The 15,538-nt window shown below is 43.8% G+C and overlaps 5 protein-coding genes across 5 annotated transcripts; 4 read left to right on the forward strand and 1 right to left on the reverse strand.

The window, feature by feature from the left end:
- The first annotated feature begins 73 nt into the window (after nt 1-73).
- LOC117185793 lies at nt 74-1,296 on the forward strand. Its single transcript, XM_033398428.1, has 2 exons — nt 74-265; nt 334-1,296. The coding sequence occupies exons 1-2, from the start codon at nt 188-190 to the stop codon at nt 1,198-1,200; spliced, it is 945 nt and encodes a 314-aa protein (XP_033254319.1). The 5' UTR covers nt 74-187; the 3' UTR covers nt 1,201-1,296.
- Nucleotides 1,297-1,603: 307 nt separating this feature from the next.
- Nucleotides 1,604-2,250, forward strand: LOC117193702. The gene is made up of 3 exons (XM_033398430.1): nt 1,604-1,741; nt 1,815-1,929; nt 2,003-2,250. The coding sequence occupies exons 1-3, from the start codon at nt 1,636-1,638 to the stop codon at nt 2,142-2,144; spliced, it is 363 nt and encodes a 120-aa protein (XP_033254321.1). The 5' UTR covers nt 1,604-1,635; the 3' UTR covers nt 2,145-2,250.
- Nucleotides 2,251-2,311: 61 nt separating this feature from the next.
- LOC108160838 lies at nt 2,312-3,072 on the forward strand. Its single transcript, XM_033398429.1, has 3 exons — nt 2,312-2,583; nt 2,654-2,771; nt 2,862-3,072. The coding sequence occupies exons 1-3, from the start codon at nt 2,394-2,396 to the stop codon at nt 3,052-3,054; spliced, it is 501 nt and encodes a 166-aa protein (XP_033254320.1). The 5' UTR covers nt 2,312-2,393; the 3' UTR covers nt 3,055-3,072.
- Nucleotides 3,073-4,114: 1,042 nt separating this feature from the next.
- LOC108158383 lies at nt 4,115-4,755 on the forward strand. The gene is made up of 3 exons (XM_017290637.2): nt 4,115-4,248; nt 4,312-4,426; nt 4,491-4,755. The coding sequence occupies exons 1-3, from the start codon at nt 4,161-4,163 to the stop codon at nt 4,594-4,596; spliced, it is 309 nt and encodes a 102-aa protein (XP_017146126.2). The 5' UTR covers nt 4,115-4,160; the 3' UTR covers nt 4,597-4,755.
- A 6,572-nt stretch (nt 4,756-11,327) lies between these two features.
- LOC117193682 (zinc finger BED domain-containing protein 1-like) lies at nt 11,328-13,422 on the reverse strand. Its single transcript, XM_033398417.1, has 2 exons — nt 11,564-13,422; nt 11,328-11,499 (listed from the first exon to the last, which is right to left on the reverse strand). The coding sequence occupies exons 1-2, from the start codon at nt 13,232-13,234 to the stop codon at nt 11,494-11,496; spliced, it is 1,677 nt and encodes a 558-aa protein (XP_033254308.1). The 5' UTR covers nt 13,235-13,422; the 3' UTR covers nt 11,328-11,493.
- Between the last annotated feature and the right edge of the window lie 2,116 nt (nt 13,423-15,538).

Below are 15,538 nucleotides of genomic sequence, written 5' to 3' on the forward strand. Positions count from 1 at the left end.
ACTGTGGCTTAGCCAATGATGGCTTCTACGTAAAGAAATACATCACACGTTCACTTGTAATAATTGGGTTGGGTAATCCCCCCTCGTTCATTCGATCACTAGATCTAGAACTAGGCGACTTTGAGCAACTAATCAACTGCTCAAAATATACCTCAGGAATCGAATTCTGAGAATTCCTGATCAATAAATGCGAATGCGAGGCTTGCTTATTTTCTTTTATCTGCCGCTGCTGCTCTCGAGTACTGCCGGCTATCGACGGGCCAAGGTAAGGGCGTCCAACCTATGGGCCTCACCCACCTATTGACCCGACCCCACTATCGACCCCACCCGCAGAGACATCGGGCCCCACGCAAGCGAATGGCCAGGCCGCAGAATCTCTTCGAGGACTTTGCCCCCCTCAGCCTCGATGCAGGAGGCGGTTACGGATACAACCATCGGGGAGATGCGGGTCTGGCTGGTGGGGAGACCGCTGGGAGCGAAGCTGCTGGAGGAGCTGCCAAGAACTGCCAAGAACCCTCGGCGCAGTGCAATGTAAAGGAGATCTTCAAGCCCGGCAATCCCAAGGAAAAGTCCTTTTCCATTGCCGTTCAGGCGGCGCAGGATGCGAAGGCGGCCAACGAGGCGCAGGCGGCAGCAGGCCTGGCAGCGGCTCAGCACATCAAACTGGAGCTGGCCGAGAAGGCGTTCCAGTCGGCCAAGGCGGCGGAGGCGGCTCTAATGGGCAAACAGATGATGGTCGAACAGCTGGAGCAGGAGGTGAGCCAGGCCAACGCCGTCATCGAGGAGGAGACCAACGCGCTGCATAGCACGGAGATCAACATGAAGGCGGCCATGGATGCGTCCCGTCTGGCCAGCGAACAGTTCCACTCTTTCACCGAGTTGCAGAAGACCTTCAAGGAGAACCTGGCCAACATCCAGACTGTGGCCATGAGCGTCCAGCAGGAGATGGCCTCCAAGACGCAGCTGCTCGAGGCCGCTCAAAGCCGGATTGCAATGCTCCAGAAGCAGCTCCAGAGCGCCAAAGAGGACTACGAGAAGACCAAACAGGCAGCTTATAAGGCTGCCTGTGCCGCCATCGAGGCCAAGCAGAAGGCCGCCTCGAATAATGACGGCTTTTCGGCTGTCCGCAAACGCCGTCAGCCGCCCCACCGCCCCTTAACGATCGATGACAATGGAGTCGAGGAGAAAGCGAACGCTTGATAACAACACACACAATCCCAATCGTACATATATTTTGTAGATGCTATTCTGATTTCACACTTCAATATCAAAATGATCCTTTCAAAACTGTGTACTGAGTTCTCGGGGGAGTTTTGGGCCCCGGATTGGCCGTGTATGCAGTGGAAACTTTAGAAGCACTTGCAGCAGGCCTGTGTACTTGCAACCGGGTGTCACGTTACTAACGAGCATGCCATATGCATTGCAATTTCCGTTGAAGAAAATGGAGTGTGCAGAACTTCCGCGAAATTTGCGAATGCCGGTTAGCATGTGGCGGACCAGGAGAAATGTGCCTCTAATCGTGGTGCGGGATAGTAGTACAAACATGTGTACATATGTATATCGTAGAATGAAGTACTATAAAGGGCACAATCAATCAGGGGACTAACCATTAAATGCTTGTTACTCGTTGCGAAAATGAATATGAATTATAGTCGGAGCTTAATTCGGGTCCTAATTGGGCTCATGCTCCTGTCCCTGGCAGATTCTCTGGTGCACTATTGGAAACTGGAAGCAGGCGCAGGTGACTTGCTCCATTTCTACCGTAGGAGTGCTCTTTATTCAATGTTTTTTGGGTTATATTTGAACTATTTCAGAAGAAGGGTGCAAATTCGAAGACCGCGACCTTAAAATAGATGAAACGGCGAAAAACCCAGATGTGTGCGGGGTCCTAGCATGCCAGAACAATCAAGGCGACGCCCTCATTCAATAGCAAGTATCCGCCATCTTTCACATGTTTTCCAGTGACGGCAATCAATGATTCTCCTCGAATATACTTGTGTAGCTGCCAAATTCCAGCCGTCTTTGCAGGCTGTGATGCAGATTCCGTGAAGACGGACGCGGATTGGCCCGATTGTTGCTGGCTTTGCGTTACGGAGGTGAACTGTGCCAAACACGAAGTAACAACCACGGAGGAGCCCCTCTAATAGTTCATATATTTACCCATGCAAAATCATGGATCATGGCGGAATAAATCAAGCTGGAGACTTTGGGGCACCTGCCCTTGCAACGGGTCTCAGTCTCATCTTACCCCCCAAACCTTCACCCAGTAAACATTCCATGGGCGTCGATTTCAGCCAGAGGGAACGTCTCGGGGGTAGAACTGATTAACGAAATGCCCAGGTGCGACATGCCTACGTATCGTATTGAATCGTAGTAATCGGCAGGGTCTATAAATGGGCCCACCAGCGAAGGGACCACCAATCAAACGCTTTCCACTGGTTTTGTCGGGTGTTCCACAGTTGTTGTTCCGTTCAGTTTACGATCAGTTTCCGAAAATGAAACACATTTTCCTCTTAGTTCTGGTTGGGCTCATGCCCTTGGTTAAATCTCTGGTGCACCCTGCTAATTTGGGCCAGAGTGCAGGTAACTAACGCCTCTGCTTCCACATGCATGCTCTTTCAACGGGATGATACTAGTATTCCACTTATTTCAGATGGCAAGGGCTGCAAAGGACCAAAGGGTGACATTTTGCCGGGAGAAATGGTGCAAGACGAAAACGTTTGCGGCGTCTTTTATTGCGCGACCGACAAGGGGGACGGCTTCATTCACTAGCAAGTATCCACCCGTTTTGCATATTGCATATGGCACTCCTCGCTGATCGGCGGCCCTTTCAATCCCCGATCCGTTTACTTATAATGTAGCTGCCAACTAACAGCAACATTCGCAGAGTGCAGTGGAACTACCGTGTCGACTTCGGTGGACTTTCCCGATTGCTGTTGGTTGTGCGTCAAGGATAAGAAGTGCGATGAGGAAGGCGGAGCAGAAGCAGGAGAAGCAGGAGGAGCAGAAGGAGCAGGAGAAGCAGGAGTGGCCACAGAGAAGCCCCCACCTTAACGAACACTCTTCAATCAGTTCAACAAAAGTCCAGATCGAAATCTCTTAAAACATAACACTTGTGATGGTTTTTTTAAATAAACAATCCTATACGAGTACAGTTCTCAATTCGTTGTTGTTTTGCTCATATGTTTAACTTAACAATCAGTGTAGTAGACGCATTGGAAACAGCATTCGGGAAATAGTTTCAACGTGTCAACGCCAGTTTCGTTGCACTCATGGAACGGGAGTGTGATCTGGCAACTGCATGGTCAGGATCAATTTTGATTTTTCGATAAATCTGATACCAAATTGTGTCACTTACTACAATACAATGGTGGTTCCGGACGTGTTCCAGCAAAAATATTCAGCACACATTTCCAAGTTATTAGTATGCTCAGAACTTTGAAGTATGCGGCCATCTGGCAAAGAGCATGCTTCATCCGCGGTGCCTTTGGCTGGATAATTTTCCCACAATACCAACGAATGACTACAGGACACGGCCACCATCAGAATGATAATGTACTTCAAGATAGCCATCATTGTAAACAAGCCAGACAGTTGCCTCAAGTCTCTAGCTCGCTGAACGGGACTGTGGCTGAGACTTCCTTTTATACCTATTATAGCAAATATTTATTTTATCACCAGAATCTGGCAGCGCACCTGGACTCTCCATGAAAATAACGTCTCTGCAAGGGCTCTACACCCAGTCGTAGGAAAACTTTATGAAATAAACCTATGTATGTATATCTTTCAGATTCAAAATGTGCCAGATCTCCAAATGCTCGTAAAAGATCAGTTTTTTACATTAGACCTCGTCGACTAGACTTTTCTTCATCTAAAACAGTGAGATACCTTTCAGTGTAAAAGGAAAACGATAGGCAGCAGGTGGCTCAGAACGGGTGTTCCCAGTTGCATTTGCAACGAGTGTCCAATTACCGCTTGGATCGTATTCTCATGTAGGATTATTGAACATTTCTGCGAAATGCGATGGCTTGCATGTGGCAGTACATCGAATATCGGGGGCCGTGATAACGTAGTATAGAGTACTATAAAGGGACCAACCAACCAGGCGGCCAGCCATCGAGGGCTTTTCACTCGTTACAGCAACAGTTCCAGTGGCGAAAATGAAGTTTACAGTAATTGTAATGGGGCTCATGCTCATACCATTGGGAAATTCTCTAGTGCACTATATGAAACTGGAACCAGGCGCAGGTAGCCCACTCCCCTTCTTTCATATTCTCTATATTCGAGAGGTCATCTTTGTGATTATTCCAGACGGTGGCTGCAAGGGCACAAGCAGGGACTTGAAAGTGGGCGATTCGGAGAAGGACCCCCTTGTGTGCGGCTCCATCCACTGTACGAACGATGCAGGCGACGCCTTCGTCCACTAGCAAGTATCAGCCAAATCATCTGCCTATCTCAACTCTGTTGTGAATAACTGACTCATTTTATAGTTGTCAAATACCAGTTCCGTTCGCACTGTGCCCTGGAAGAGGCGTGACCACAGAAATCGAGTTTCCCGACTGTTGTTGGATATGCACCACCTACAAGAACTGCTGATTAACGGACCACATGAGCAGCGGGTTCTTCGCCAATCCTTTTATTCTGCTATCTTTCCAAAAGGGTTCCAACTCTCTAGCCGAAAAATGTGCCCATCGGGAACAAAAAATACAAATGAAAAAGGAGATGCACCCAATAAAAGAACAATTATAAACCAGATCTGGGTGTCGGGTAAGGAGTAGGGCCACTTAGGAATATGATGAGCGGTTTGGACTGGGTTTCAGTTCGTGCAAAAGAAATTCGGATGACGTATGCACATTGAACGGGAAAGACAAGTATAACAACAAAGAGCAACAAAAACGAACTCCAGAAAGCTGTTTGGGTACACAATTTGTAAGCTGCGGCTGCTGCTGACAATGATACCCTAACTGAAAAGCGATACACATTCATATTCACATATGTTATGCACTCTCGCATGGGCGAATGATTTCCAGGAGAATCTAGACATTCCAGGCACGCGAAGAGTAAGACATAAACACGATTGTGTGTAGTGGTTCAAAGGGTTCAGAATCAAGGTGTATCCGACCAAGGTAGAAAAAATCAGCTATTTTTCTCTTACTCTTTATTTGTTAAGGAGCCGTTTTAGAACCCTGAAAAAAATACAATTAATTCGGTGAGCATAGCATAAACACTTTTGGTCCTCTAAGAAGTTATCGCATAGTCCATTGCGAAAGAAACAATAAGAAATATGTAACTAGAAATGGCAGAGATTCACTACTTTAATTATGACCAATTAAGTTTTTAAACGAGCAACCTTAACGTACCGTGTCTTCTCAACCGCAGAAAACCATGCGGTGCAACATGTTCGCTCAGAGGGAGATGGCAAGCAAACGAAACGCAACAACAGGCGCGAAAGAAAAACAGCGTGCCAAAGCGAGATGGCTAGAATGCGCACACCCAGCAACAGCAACAAAAACACACCAAACGGTAAGCTAATAGAAATGCGACAAAATATATACCCAGAAGCGGCGCCAGAGAGAGAGAGAGAGCGAGAACGAATAGAACAGCTGTCTGAGAGTCAACATGTTTGAGGTCGTTTGCGCTTTAATTCAGTCATGATTTTTTCCGTTCAGCCGTTTTCCGTTACAGTTTTGATCGCTCAAGTCGGAGTTGGATTCGAGTTGCGTTGGGTATGGTATCTAGTGTTGTGTTGCTCATGAGTGAGTGAACAAAAAAGAGTTGTTCACTTAAGTGAGCAACTGAACATGTTCCTTCCAAGCTGTTCTTTTTTGTTCACTTGTTCTTTGTTGTTCACTTGTTCTTTGTTGTTCACTTGTTCTTTTTTGCTCACTTGTTCTTTGTTGTTCACTTGTTCATTTTTGTTCACTTGTTCTTTACTCACTTTTTGCGCAATTTTGCTCCTCAAAGGGCATTTTGCGATCTGTCAGCTGTTGCTCATATTTGCGTTTACTTCACACTTTTTGTATTACCGGCAAAGCTGTTTACTCTTTCAAATATTCTGTATGTCGCTAATTCGAAAGTATAGTGAAATTTGGAACCATCTGTGCATGAATAGTGAACAACTGAGTGAGCAAGTCAGCAACTGAGCAAGTGAGCAACAGAGCAACTGAGCAAGTGAGCAACTGAGCAAGTGAGTAACTGAGCAATCTAAGAGAGCAAGTGAGCAAAACTTACTAAAAAAGAACAAGTGAACATGTTCACCAAAATGAGCAATGTTTACCCAACACTAATGGTATCACACTCATACTCATACCAAACGCAATCCAAATCGCTGACTACCTGTTGAATGACTAGACGCAAAAACATAAAAGTAAAAATGTTTTGATCGCGCGCTCTGACGGACGTCACCTCCTCGTCCGCCGTCACTCGCCTTAAAAAAAGAAATCACAGCAGGGCGAAACGGACAAGTGCGCGTCCAGATTCTCGGTCCGTTGCAAGCTCCCGCGTGCCGCCTCGAAGTGCCCAAATTAATCCCGATGAAGCTCCAGAAACCAAGAAGACTCGGTACGCTCACACCAACACAACACCTAACGAATTCTAATATATGCGTCCGTGTGCGTGTGCGAGTGAAGAAGCTAAAGCTATCGAGGAATTTAACATTTAACACCTTGGCCAGGCCGTGCCCACGCGTGTTTCACACATTTCAGCCGACCTTTTCCCGTGAATTCGCGCGAGTCCGGAATTAGACAGTGGCAACACGTGGACGTAGAAGGCCAGCTAATTGTCAAATTTTCCAAAATTGATAAAGACAAAAAAAAACAAAAATCCACACGCCATTACCCCCAATGTGTTAACGAATACAATAGTCGACGGAAATAAAGCTTCGTGTCACGATTTTATAATCACCGAAACATCTCAACAGGAACAGCCATAGGAAAGCGGGTTTCCAGAACGTTTCCAGCTGAAATACCCGCCAAAGAGGAGTGAGCGAGAGGCATAATAACTGAGTATTTCTTTTCTTCATTATTTCCAAGCCCGAACCGAAGAAGCAGAGAGAACCGTTACGATGGCGACAAAAATGTGGTCACAATTGCAATCAAAGACACACGTAAACGTAACGGCGAGCAGCGGGCAGCAGGCAGCGCTGCTTCAAACATGTTGCATGTAACCAATCTGCGCGATCGGCTCGAAGATCGCAGCTATGCCGAACCATGCCGGCGCTGCCAGCTTTCACTTCGTTTTTACAATTTTTCAATTCGTTTTTGGCGCTTTTCACTTCGTTTTTGACGCCCGATCCCAACGGTTCTTGGGGCTTGGAGTTCTTCATAAGTGCTCTTGCACATCGCGGACGGCCTGTACCTACATGTGTAGATATTTGTGTTTTTGCCGCGCGGGCGTTATTGTGCATATTTCCGGTGGCCGAAAAATAAGAGGAATAACAGCTATACGATAAAGCTATACATTTCCAACAAATCGCTCACAAACACTCGCATCTCCCATGTTCTGTGTGTTCGTTGCGTGCGTGTGTGTGTGTGTGTGTATAGGTGATCCACTCGTAAAAATAATAATAATTGCATTTATCGGGTGTCCGACCGGCGCCAGCTTCAATTTAATTTTAAATAACATCAACTAAACTAAATAGCGCCATCCCTTCCACAATCTTTCGAGATCAGTTCCAGTCGGCAATACCAGATGTAAAAACACACACATGCACGTGTGAACATGTGTGTGTATATATAGTTCTGTATACTTTCCAACGTTTTTGCTTGAAAGAGTCCAAGTAGGCGTTGAGGCAAACCTCGTCCCTCTTCGCGCTCAGCCTGCTATCGTCTCGTCTCTCAGGGAGCATCACGCGCGCCGGTACAAAGTTAAAGTTTACTTACACACACGCGAGAACAACCTTCGTAGTACTTAACGGATCCCGTTTGTCAATAACATCAACTAAACTAAATAGCGCCATCCCTTCCACAATCTTTCGAGATCAGTTCCAGTCGGCAATACCAGATGTAAAAACACACACATGCACGTGTGAACATGTGTGTGTATATATAGTTCTGTATACTTTCCAACGTTTTTGCTTGAAAGAGTCCAAGTAGGCGTTGAGGCAAACCTCGTCCCTCTTCGCGCTCAGCCTGCTATCGTCTCGTCTCTCAGGGAGCATCACGCGCGCCGGTACAAAGTTAAAGTTTACTTACACACACGCGAGAACAACCTTCGTAGTACTTAACGGATCCCGTTTGTCAACCCACTTTTGAGCCAAGGGAAAAATCAATACATTTCAAGGCCCCCTTGCTTTGGCGCAGACCAGACGCGACCAAAGATAATCGCAACCCAGCCAAAAACCTAAACCGATTCTAAAAAAAAACGTTCGAAGAGAATGAAAATACATTACTTCTTATCGGGTAACTGGGGACACTGTTCCAAGGTTTTCGAAAACTGGGAACTTTGAGCCGGCGCACACTCGATAATAATTAGCAAGAATTTTCGGCAATAAATATGTACATAAAAGAAGAAAATACTAAAAATAACAAAAAAGAGAAAAACATAGTGCGGTGACGAAAACACGTTTTGCTATTTGCAAGGACATCTGTTCACATCTTACCGGGCAGCATTAGATCCTTTAGATACCTCTAATACTGTCAGGTAAAGATGTCGTCCGTGTCCTTATCCATCATAAATCCCAAGAAGAGCAAACAATGCGTAAAAAACTAGTTTTCCAATTGTGCGTGTAGAAGCCCGAAAAAGATATCACAGCGGAAGGAACGAAGGAGAACACGACGGACCAGAAAGAGAGAGAGCTGCTGGATGTCGATGTGGATAAATGAACAGGCAGCAGAGAAATGGTCATAATTTTTTTTTTGCAGCATAAGCAACGACAAGTCGCGACGCGTTTTGGGATGACATCAGTAAGAGACAGAAAAAAAGAGAGGGAGAAATACATATCTGTACTCGGCCCCTCTTCTGTTCGACGGTCGACCGGCGCCGCCCATGGGAGAGTGGTGGGGAGAGGAGAGTGTGTGTGCATATAGAAAGAAGACAACGTGGTCGGAGAAGCGGGCAGAAGAGGAACCAATAAAAAATATATTTTATGGTTCCGCTTCTTTTTTTCGATTTGCGTTTCGTTTCTTAATTTCTTCTTTTCAGCATTTTAGTGACAAAAATGATGCCATTTCCCTCTTTTACCCCTCCTCACCTACTCCGCGATTTACGATTATAGCTAACTATCCGAAGCATCAGGTTTGGTTTCTTTTTTTCCCTGTCTATGTTAAATTTTCATAATCCGAAATTATAGAAATGTGAAACCAGAAACTGAACGGACCTACTCGTCCATAATCAAAAAAGAAACAAATTAAATGCTTACAAATTGCAGAAGCGTGATCAAATCGAAAGAGAAAAGCACGGCTTGTAGGGATATTTCATTGGGTTATGGTCGCCGGAACTTTATGATATGATGTACCTGTTCAGAGCACCGTGCAGATGGCATTATGTGTACAATAAATATAGCAGCTGCAAAGTAGCGCAGAGCAATCACTGCAAAGCAGCTACCTCGTTTAGCAAGTACTGATCGATTTCCCTTTTGTGCTGGTATTCTTCCGTTCGTTGCAATTCTCTGCATTCGATTCACGCCTTTGCTGATAAGGTATAAGGCATTGGAGGCTGATCTCGCCCCGAGACCTGCACTATCCTCGCTTCTCTTCTAGTCGGCTGCCTATCCTACACATTTTACTGTGTGTTTGAGTGTGCGCTGTAAAGGCAAAAAAAAATACCAGTGCCGGAAAACACAACCGGGGCTATTGTCAAGAGTGACCAGAGTAATGTGGCTATGGGGTCTCTCAAGGAGGGGGGAGAAATTTCGTAGGGGAGATATATGACCCACAAACAGACTCGTAATGCACACCAAGGAACAGGGCTAGTAAAAGCGTTTAGAGGCTTTTAAATTTTACAGTTTCTTGGCACAGTGGTGCTCATGTTTAATGTAGTTAGTGTTGCTTGGGCGCTTGGCTGGTTGGTGACGGTGGGGCCCCTGTGGTAAAAGGGGTTAATCTAATCAGTAAAACAAAAAATGCGTTAGCTGCGGTCGTCTGGTAGAAAAGATCCCCAATGGCGGAACCGAACGAAACGAAACGACCAACGTAACCAGAACGAATATAACACCTGTTAATGAACTTAGGAGCGACTCTTATGAAATACACATACACATGTATACCAAGGTCTGCCCCTCTGTATTGCACCCCGTAGAAATAATTGCAGGACCGAAAAAAACCCTTTTGGCGTCTTCTAATTAAAGATTCTATAAATCTATTGAATCAGTGGAAGGCTTCTTACCTACCGCCGTAGATTGATTCTCCCCCTGATAATGCATTCGATTCGTTGCTGATCACTGACTTCCCCTAAGATTTCTAAGATTGAAGCATTTACAATAAATTTTCTTTAACCCTGCGCAAGGTGACCGGCAATGCAGACAACATCTATGTGCAAATAATCAATCTACCGTTGTTGTCACCAGACAGAGCCGCTGGCCAGGCCCTAAAAGACTCTTGGTATTTCATAATTCGGTTGAGAATATTTCAAGCGGTCTAACGATCAAACCAGCGGCAGAAAAAGGTGCCAAGTCAGCGCAATCGTGCGACAATTTCACAAGCAACAATCATCGGCCAATCTAAAATATTAAATCAGGCAATACTCGATAGGGCAGCACTTCAAGCCCGAGCACTAAGGCCGAGTGCTAATCGAAATTGTGACCAGAACACTTGTGGTATTCACACACCACATTCCAAACCACTCTCCAGCTGAAAAACCAATAACGATCGATTCAAATGCAAACAAAGCCAAACAATACCAACCGGCAAACCCATTGACAGTCAATTCCATCGATGGCTCGAGGGGAAAACGTTGAAATGAATTTCATATCGCTGCATATTAGTGTTGGGTAAACATTGCTCATTTTGGTGAACATGTTCACTTGTTCTTTTTTAGTAAGTGAGTCAACTCACTCATATTGCTCACTTGCTCACTTGCTCTCTTAGATTGCTCAGTTACTCACTTGTTCACTTGCTCAGTTGCTCACTTGCTCAGTTGCTCACTTGCTCTGTTGCTGACTTGCTCAGTTGTTCACTATTCATGCACAGAACCCTGAGCACCACAGACTTTTACACAAATAAAATACGTTACATTTCAATATTAATCAAACATTTATAACTAAAAAAAAAAAAAAATGTATATAACAAAAAAACAAACTTTTTATTTCCTTTCATAGGAATTCTTATGCTAACATAAAAATAAGGAGATCCTTTCATAGGAATTCTTATACTAAAATAAAAATAAGGAGATCCTTTCATAGGAATTCTTATACTAACTTAAAAATAAGGAGATCCTTTCATAGAAATTCTTATACTAACATAAAAATAAGGAGATCCTTTCATAGGAATTCTTATACTAACTTAAAAAAAAGGAGATCCTTTCATAGGAATTCTTATACTTTTCGTTTTCTTCATTTTAGCGCTATAAGAGAAAAAAATGTTAATCAAGCAAACAAGCAATCAAGTACAAATTAGGTTGAACTTACTTCCGATTTACATGTTGTTATGCAAAAAATTAAATTTTCAACGGTTGTTGACTTTAAAAGGGAGCGCCTTTTACGTATGTTTTGTTTTTTCCGCTGATTCCACCATACCAATGGATCATCTTTTCGGCTGATGTACTCCTCAGCCAGGTACTTATCCATTTCTCTTATGGATGCTGCCGTATTGTTGGTGGGTTGGCTTACTTGCTGAAAAGTGGTATCAAATTCAGCCCATATTGTGTCCTCTTCTTGTTTTTTGTTGCTTATAGCTTCTTCTGGAGGTTCAGGGAGTGACCGTATCGTTTGAGCCAATTTTTTGTTGATATCCGCTACTGACTTTTTAAAGGCCTCCGCAGATTTAAATGCGCGTCCTTTGAACCTGGGATCCAGAACAGTGCTCTCCGCATACAAAATATTAGCCTCGAAATCGTTAAACCTGCCGTCCATCTCGTTTATGATTTCATTGATTACTTCGGCAACTAGGTTATTTTTAACTGTTGGATATATTTGAGCCATTTTTCTTTGAAGTAATCCAGTCAAAGCAATTATTTTTGACAATGTTACGTTTTTTTCAGCTGAGATCTCTTCTGTAACTTCATAAAATGGCTTTAATACGGGAAGCACTCCATCAATGACATCCCAGTCTTCTGGTGACAAAATTAAATCTGTCCTTGTTGACAGAGCTGCCACGACTGCCTCCTTCAGGATAGACAGCCGTTCAAACATTTTGAACGTTGAGTTCCAACGTGTTGGCACTTCCTGTGTTAGTTTGAGGTCAGCCAACTTAAGCAGCGCTTGCATATCTTTAAGCTTTTTTAAGCCTGATGAGCTGCGATGAAAATATTCGCTTATAGCTTTAGCTTTTCTGCGCACACTGCTCATTTTATCTAGAGCTTTTTGGACAATTAGATTTAGGGTATGAGCAAAACACCGTATTTGACTCCAATTGCCGGTTCTAATAGCAAGAGCAATGTTGTGTGCATTATGGGATGCTAATGCTGCGACTTTGTTTTTGAGATCCCATTCAGTCACAATTTTTTCCAAAAAGCTGCACAGATTCGCAGCAGTGTGCGACGCTTCAAAGGCCTGACAAGCAAGTGTATAGGAGGTCAGCATCGTTGATTCCTCATCGATAAAATGTACTGTGACAGCCAGATAACTTTCGTTGGTTATAGATGTCCAACCGTCTGTAGTTAAGCACACCGCTGTGGCCGCACGTAGTTCTTCTATTATCGTCCCAGTGTACTCGTCACGAATTTTGGGAATCAAGGAGCTGGTTAATGTTTTCCTCGTCGGAAGCTTATAGTTTGAGGCTTGCGACACATCGTGAATAAATTTTTTAAATTCTGGTTCTTCGACCAAGCGCAAGGCGTGATGACCCTTGGCGATCATCCGTACAAGTTGCAGATCAATCTGCTGCGCTTTGCTCGCTGGTACAGGCCTTTCAGCAAAGCTTGTTATTTTTGGTTGCGCACTTTGCACAAAAATCGAGCCATCGGTGTTTTGCCGGATAACGGGCTCCATAGACGCCGGGTGCTTGCTCTTTAAATGGCGGCTTAAGTTGCTTTGAGATTTGCAACTCAAAATAGATTTGCAATACTTGCACTTGGCTTCCTGGCGTCCAACTTCCTCGAAATGGTTCCAAATCTCACTATACTTCCGAATAAGCGACATAGTGAATTTTTCAAAATTGTAAACAGATTTGCCCGTAATATAAAAAGTGTGAAGTAAACGCAAATATGAGCAAAGCTGCCAGATCGCAAAATGCCCTTTGAGGAGCAAAATTGCGCAAAAAGTGAGTAGAGAACAAGTGAGTAAAAATGAACAAGTGAGTAAAAATGAACAAGTGAACAACAAAGAACAAGTGAACAACAAAGAACAAGTGAACAAAAAAGAACAAGTGAACAACAAAGAACAAGTGAACAAAAAAGAACAACTTGGAAGGAACATGTTCAGTTGCTCACTTAAGTGAACAACTCTTTTTTGTTCACTCACTCATGAGCAACACAACACTACTGCATATCTCAAATCTGACATCTGATTCTGCAACAGAAGCATGTGGCTCCATAGACACAGGCACTTGAACAGTCTGTATAGAACAGGCTTTTGTAAATTGAGAACGAACCCTATGTCTATGACCAATGGTAATCATCTTGGAAATCCATCGATCCGTTCCAGGCAATTCCACTATCTTCGAGCAGGTGAAGCGTCGTCAGAGTTGAGAAGTCTAGTCCGAGTACGAGTACATATTGTACGAATATATGCCGAGGAGCAGTATCTAATCGGGGGTTGGGGCTAGAGTATCTAATCATGGACGACGGACCGCAAGTGCGTGTAGAGAGTATCTAATCAGGCGTATGCGGAACCTGTACTATATTTCTCGGCGATTAGATCCAGCGATTCCCGAGAAAAAAGATTGTGCGAAATAAGAGCAGATCTAATGGCTGGAATACGGAAATAAAGTAACTAAATTCGATAACTGACACACTTATAACTGTCTTATGGCACAATAACTCTCGTCTGTATCGTATCTGACAGTCACCCAAACAAAAAATCTCCACTACCGTATCTCGCCAGGCAACAGAAAAAGATACTACAAGTAGAGGGGCGCTGCCACTGAAATGAGCCCCAATCAAAATATTGAGCATGATTTATAAATGACGGACGGGGTGTAATATAATATGCCTTGACGTGTTAATAGAGCGGACCCAAAAGGAAAACGAAGGAAAAGAAAAGAAAACACGATGAACTGCAGCAGGGGAAAGTGGCAAAGGCGGAAAGGGGCAGTGAATGTGAATGGGCGTAAATCAATTAAAGGCTATGGAACGGCTGAGGTGGCGGGAGCGGGTGCGGGGGCTTGTAGCGAGTCATGCTCCGTCACTCCTTGAACGGATTGTGTGTCACAGCAAGAGTTAAATTGCCCCAAAATGCATTCGATAGGCCCAGCCGGACTTCAACACTTCATCACCAGCAGCGCATTGGTTGTGTCCCCCTAATGAACCAAACTTGTAAGACGATCCGAGAAGACTCCACTCTTGTCTTGGTTTGACTCTTTTTCTCTCGTTGTGCATTAATTAGTTATACCCCAAATTTCAATTCCGATTTCAGGCATGCAAATGTTAATTGACCACTTAAGTTAAAACTTCATAATGATCGTTAATAATACCGAGCGATCTCTCTGAAGGTAAAAAAACGATAGGGCAAGCAGGAGCAGAAGGTTGAGCGAACGCCGACAAACTGTAAACAAAATAACAGGTTCACAAACCTTAACTAGCCAAGTCGAAGACTCTTAAAAGATATGCATAAAAGATATGAAATAAATATAAAATGTATTGGCGCAAAAGGTCCATGGATGTTTCGTGCTTTTTATGATTTTATTTTTACTTAATTCTTTTCAACCTCCTCGTCTTGTCGATACCGCCAAAAGTGCCCATTGAACCCCAGTTCCGATCACTCGTTCTCTCATAGTTCTAGTTCGCAGAACTAGAACTATCGGATGATAATTCATATCGATACTTACGATATTTCGTACAACGTTAATAGTAAATACAATTGTAGGGTTATAATACTAAACAATCTAACAGCTCGGCCATCCTGACAATTAGATCGCCTTCGATCGTAAATATGTAATTAAGAGTAATTTTAATTTAATGTGTATATATATAAATTGTTAACTATTTAAGTAGGAGTCACTTTCACACTGATTACGCCAATCTGCCCATTTCCTTAATCGGCATGCCTCTATAATGCCCTCATACGGGATTTGACTTATTTGGCAGTTTTCAATGTCATTTAACACATATCTGTCGTTCGGCAATACCTTTTTGATGATGTACGGACCTTTGTACTTCGAAACAAATTTTTTATTTGTACCTATTGTGGTGTCAATGTTTCTCATTACAACGAAATCGCCTTCCAAGAACTCAATATCCTTTTTGTGATTCCTTTCAAAATACTCTTCACTCTTCTGCTGACAAT

This window comes from Drosophila miranda (genome assembly GCF_003369915.1).
Source record: "Drosophila miranda strain MSH22 chromosome Y unlocalized genomic scaffold, D.miranda_PacBio2.1 Contig_Y2_pilon, whole genome shotgun sequence".
Lineage (NCBI taxonomy): Eukaryota > Metazoa > Arthropoda > Insecta > Diptera > Drosophilidae > Drosophila > Drosophila miranda.

What these genes read in the sequence shown, in the direction of transcription:
- LOC108160838 (XM_033398429.1), top strand. Translation starts at nt 2,394, where the DNA reads ATGGGCCCACCAGCGAAGGGACCACCAATCAAACGCTTTCCACTGGTT. An exon ending in TAATTTGGGCCAGAGTGCAG is followed by an intron (nt 2,584 to 2,653) that starts GTAACTAACGCC and finishes CACTTATTTCAG; the next exon opens with ATGGCAAGGGCTGCAAAGGA. An exon ending in GGGGACGGCTTCATTCACTA is followed by an intron (nt 2,772 to 2,861) that starts GCAAGTATCCAC and finishes CTTATAATGTAG; the next exon opens with CTGCCAACTAACAGCAACAT.
- LOC117193702 (XM_033398430.1), top strand. Translation starts at nt 1,636, where the DNA reads ATGAATATGAATTATAGTCGGAGCTTAATTCGGGTCCTAATTGGGCTC. An exon ending in GAAACTGGAAGCAGGCGCAG is followed by an intron (nt 1,742 to 1,814) that starts GTGACTTGCTCC and finishes GAACTATTTCAG; the next exon opens with AAGAAGGGTGCAAATTCGAA. An exon ending in GGCGACGCCCTCATTCAATA is followed by an intron (nt 1,930 to 2,002) that starts GCAAGTATCCGC and finishes ATACTTGTGTAG; the next exon opens with CTGCCAAATTCCAGCCGTCT.
- LOC117193682 (XM_033398417.1), bottom strand. Translation starts at nt 13,234, where the DNA reads ATGTCGCTTATTCGGAAGTATAGTGAGATTTGGAACCATTTCGAGGAA.
- LOC108158383 (XM_017290637.2), top strand. Translation starts at nt 4,161, where the DNA reads ATGAAGTTTACAGTAATTGTAATGGGGCTCATGCTCATACCATTGGGA. An exon ending in GAAACTGGAACCAGGCGCAG is followed by an intron (nt 4,249 to 4,311) that starts GTAGCCCACTCC and finishes TGATTATTCCAG; the next exon opens with ACGGTGGCTGCAAGGGCACA. An exon ending in GGCGACGCCTTCGTCCACTA is followed by an intron (nt 4,427 to 4,490) that starts GCAAGTATCAGC and finishes CTCATTTTATAG; the next exon opens with TTGTCAAATACCAGTTCCGT.
- LOC117185793 (XM_033398428.1), top strand. Translation starts at nt 188, where the DNA reads ATGCGAATGCGAGGCTTGCTTATTTTCTTTTATCTGCCGCTGCTGCTC. An exon ending in CCGGCTATCGACGGGCCAAG is followed by an intron (nt 266 to 333) that starts GTAAGGGCGTCC and finishes CCCCACCCGCAG; the next exon opens with AGACATCGGGCCCCACGCAA.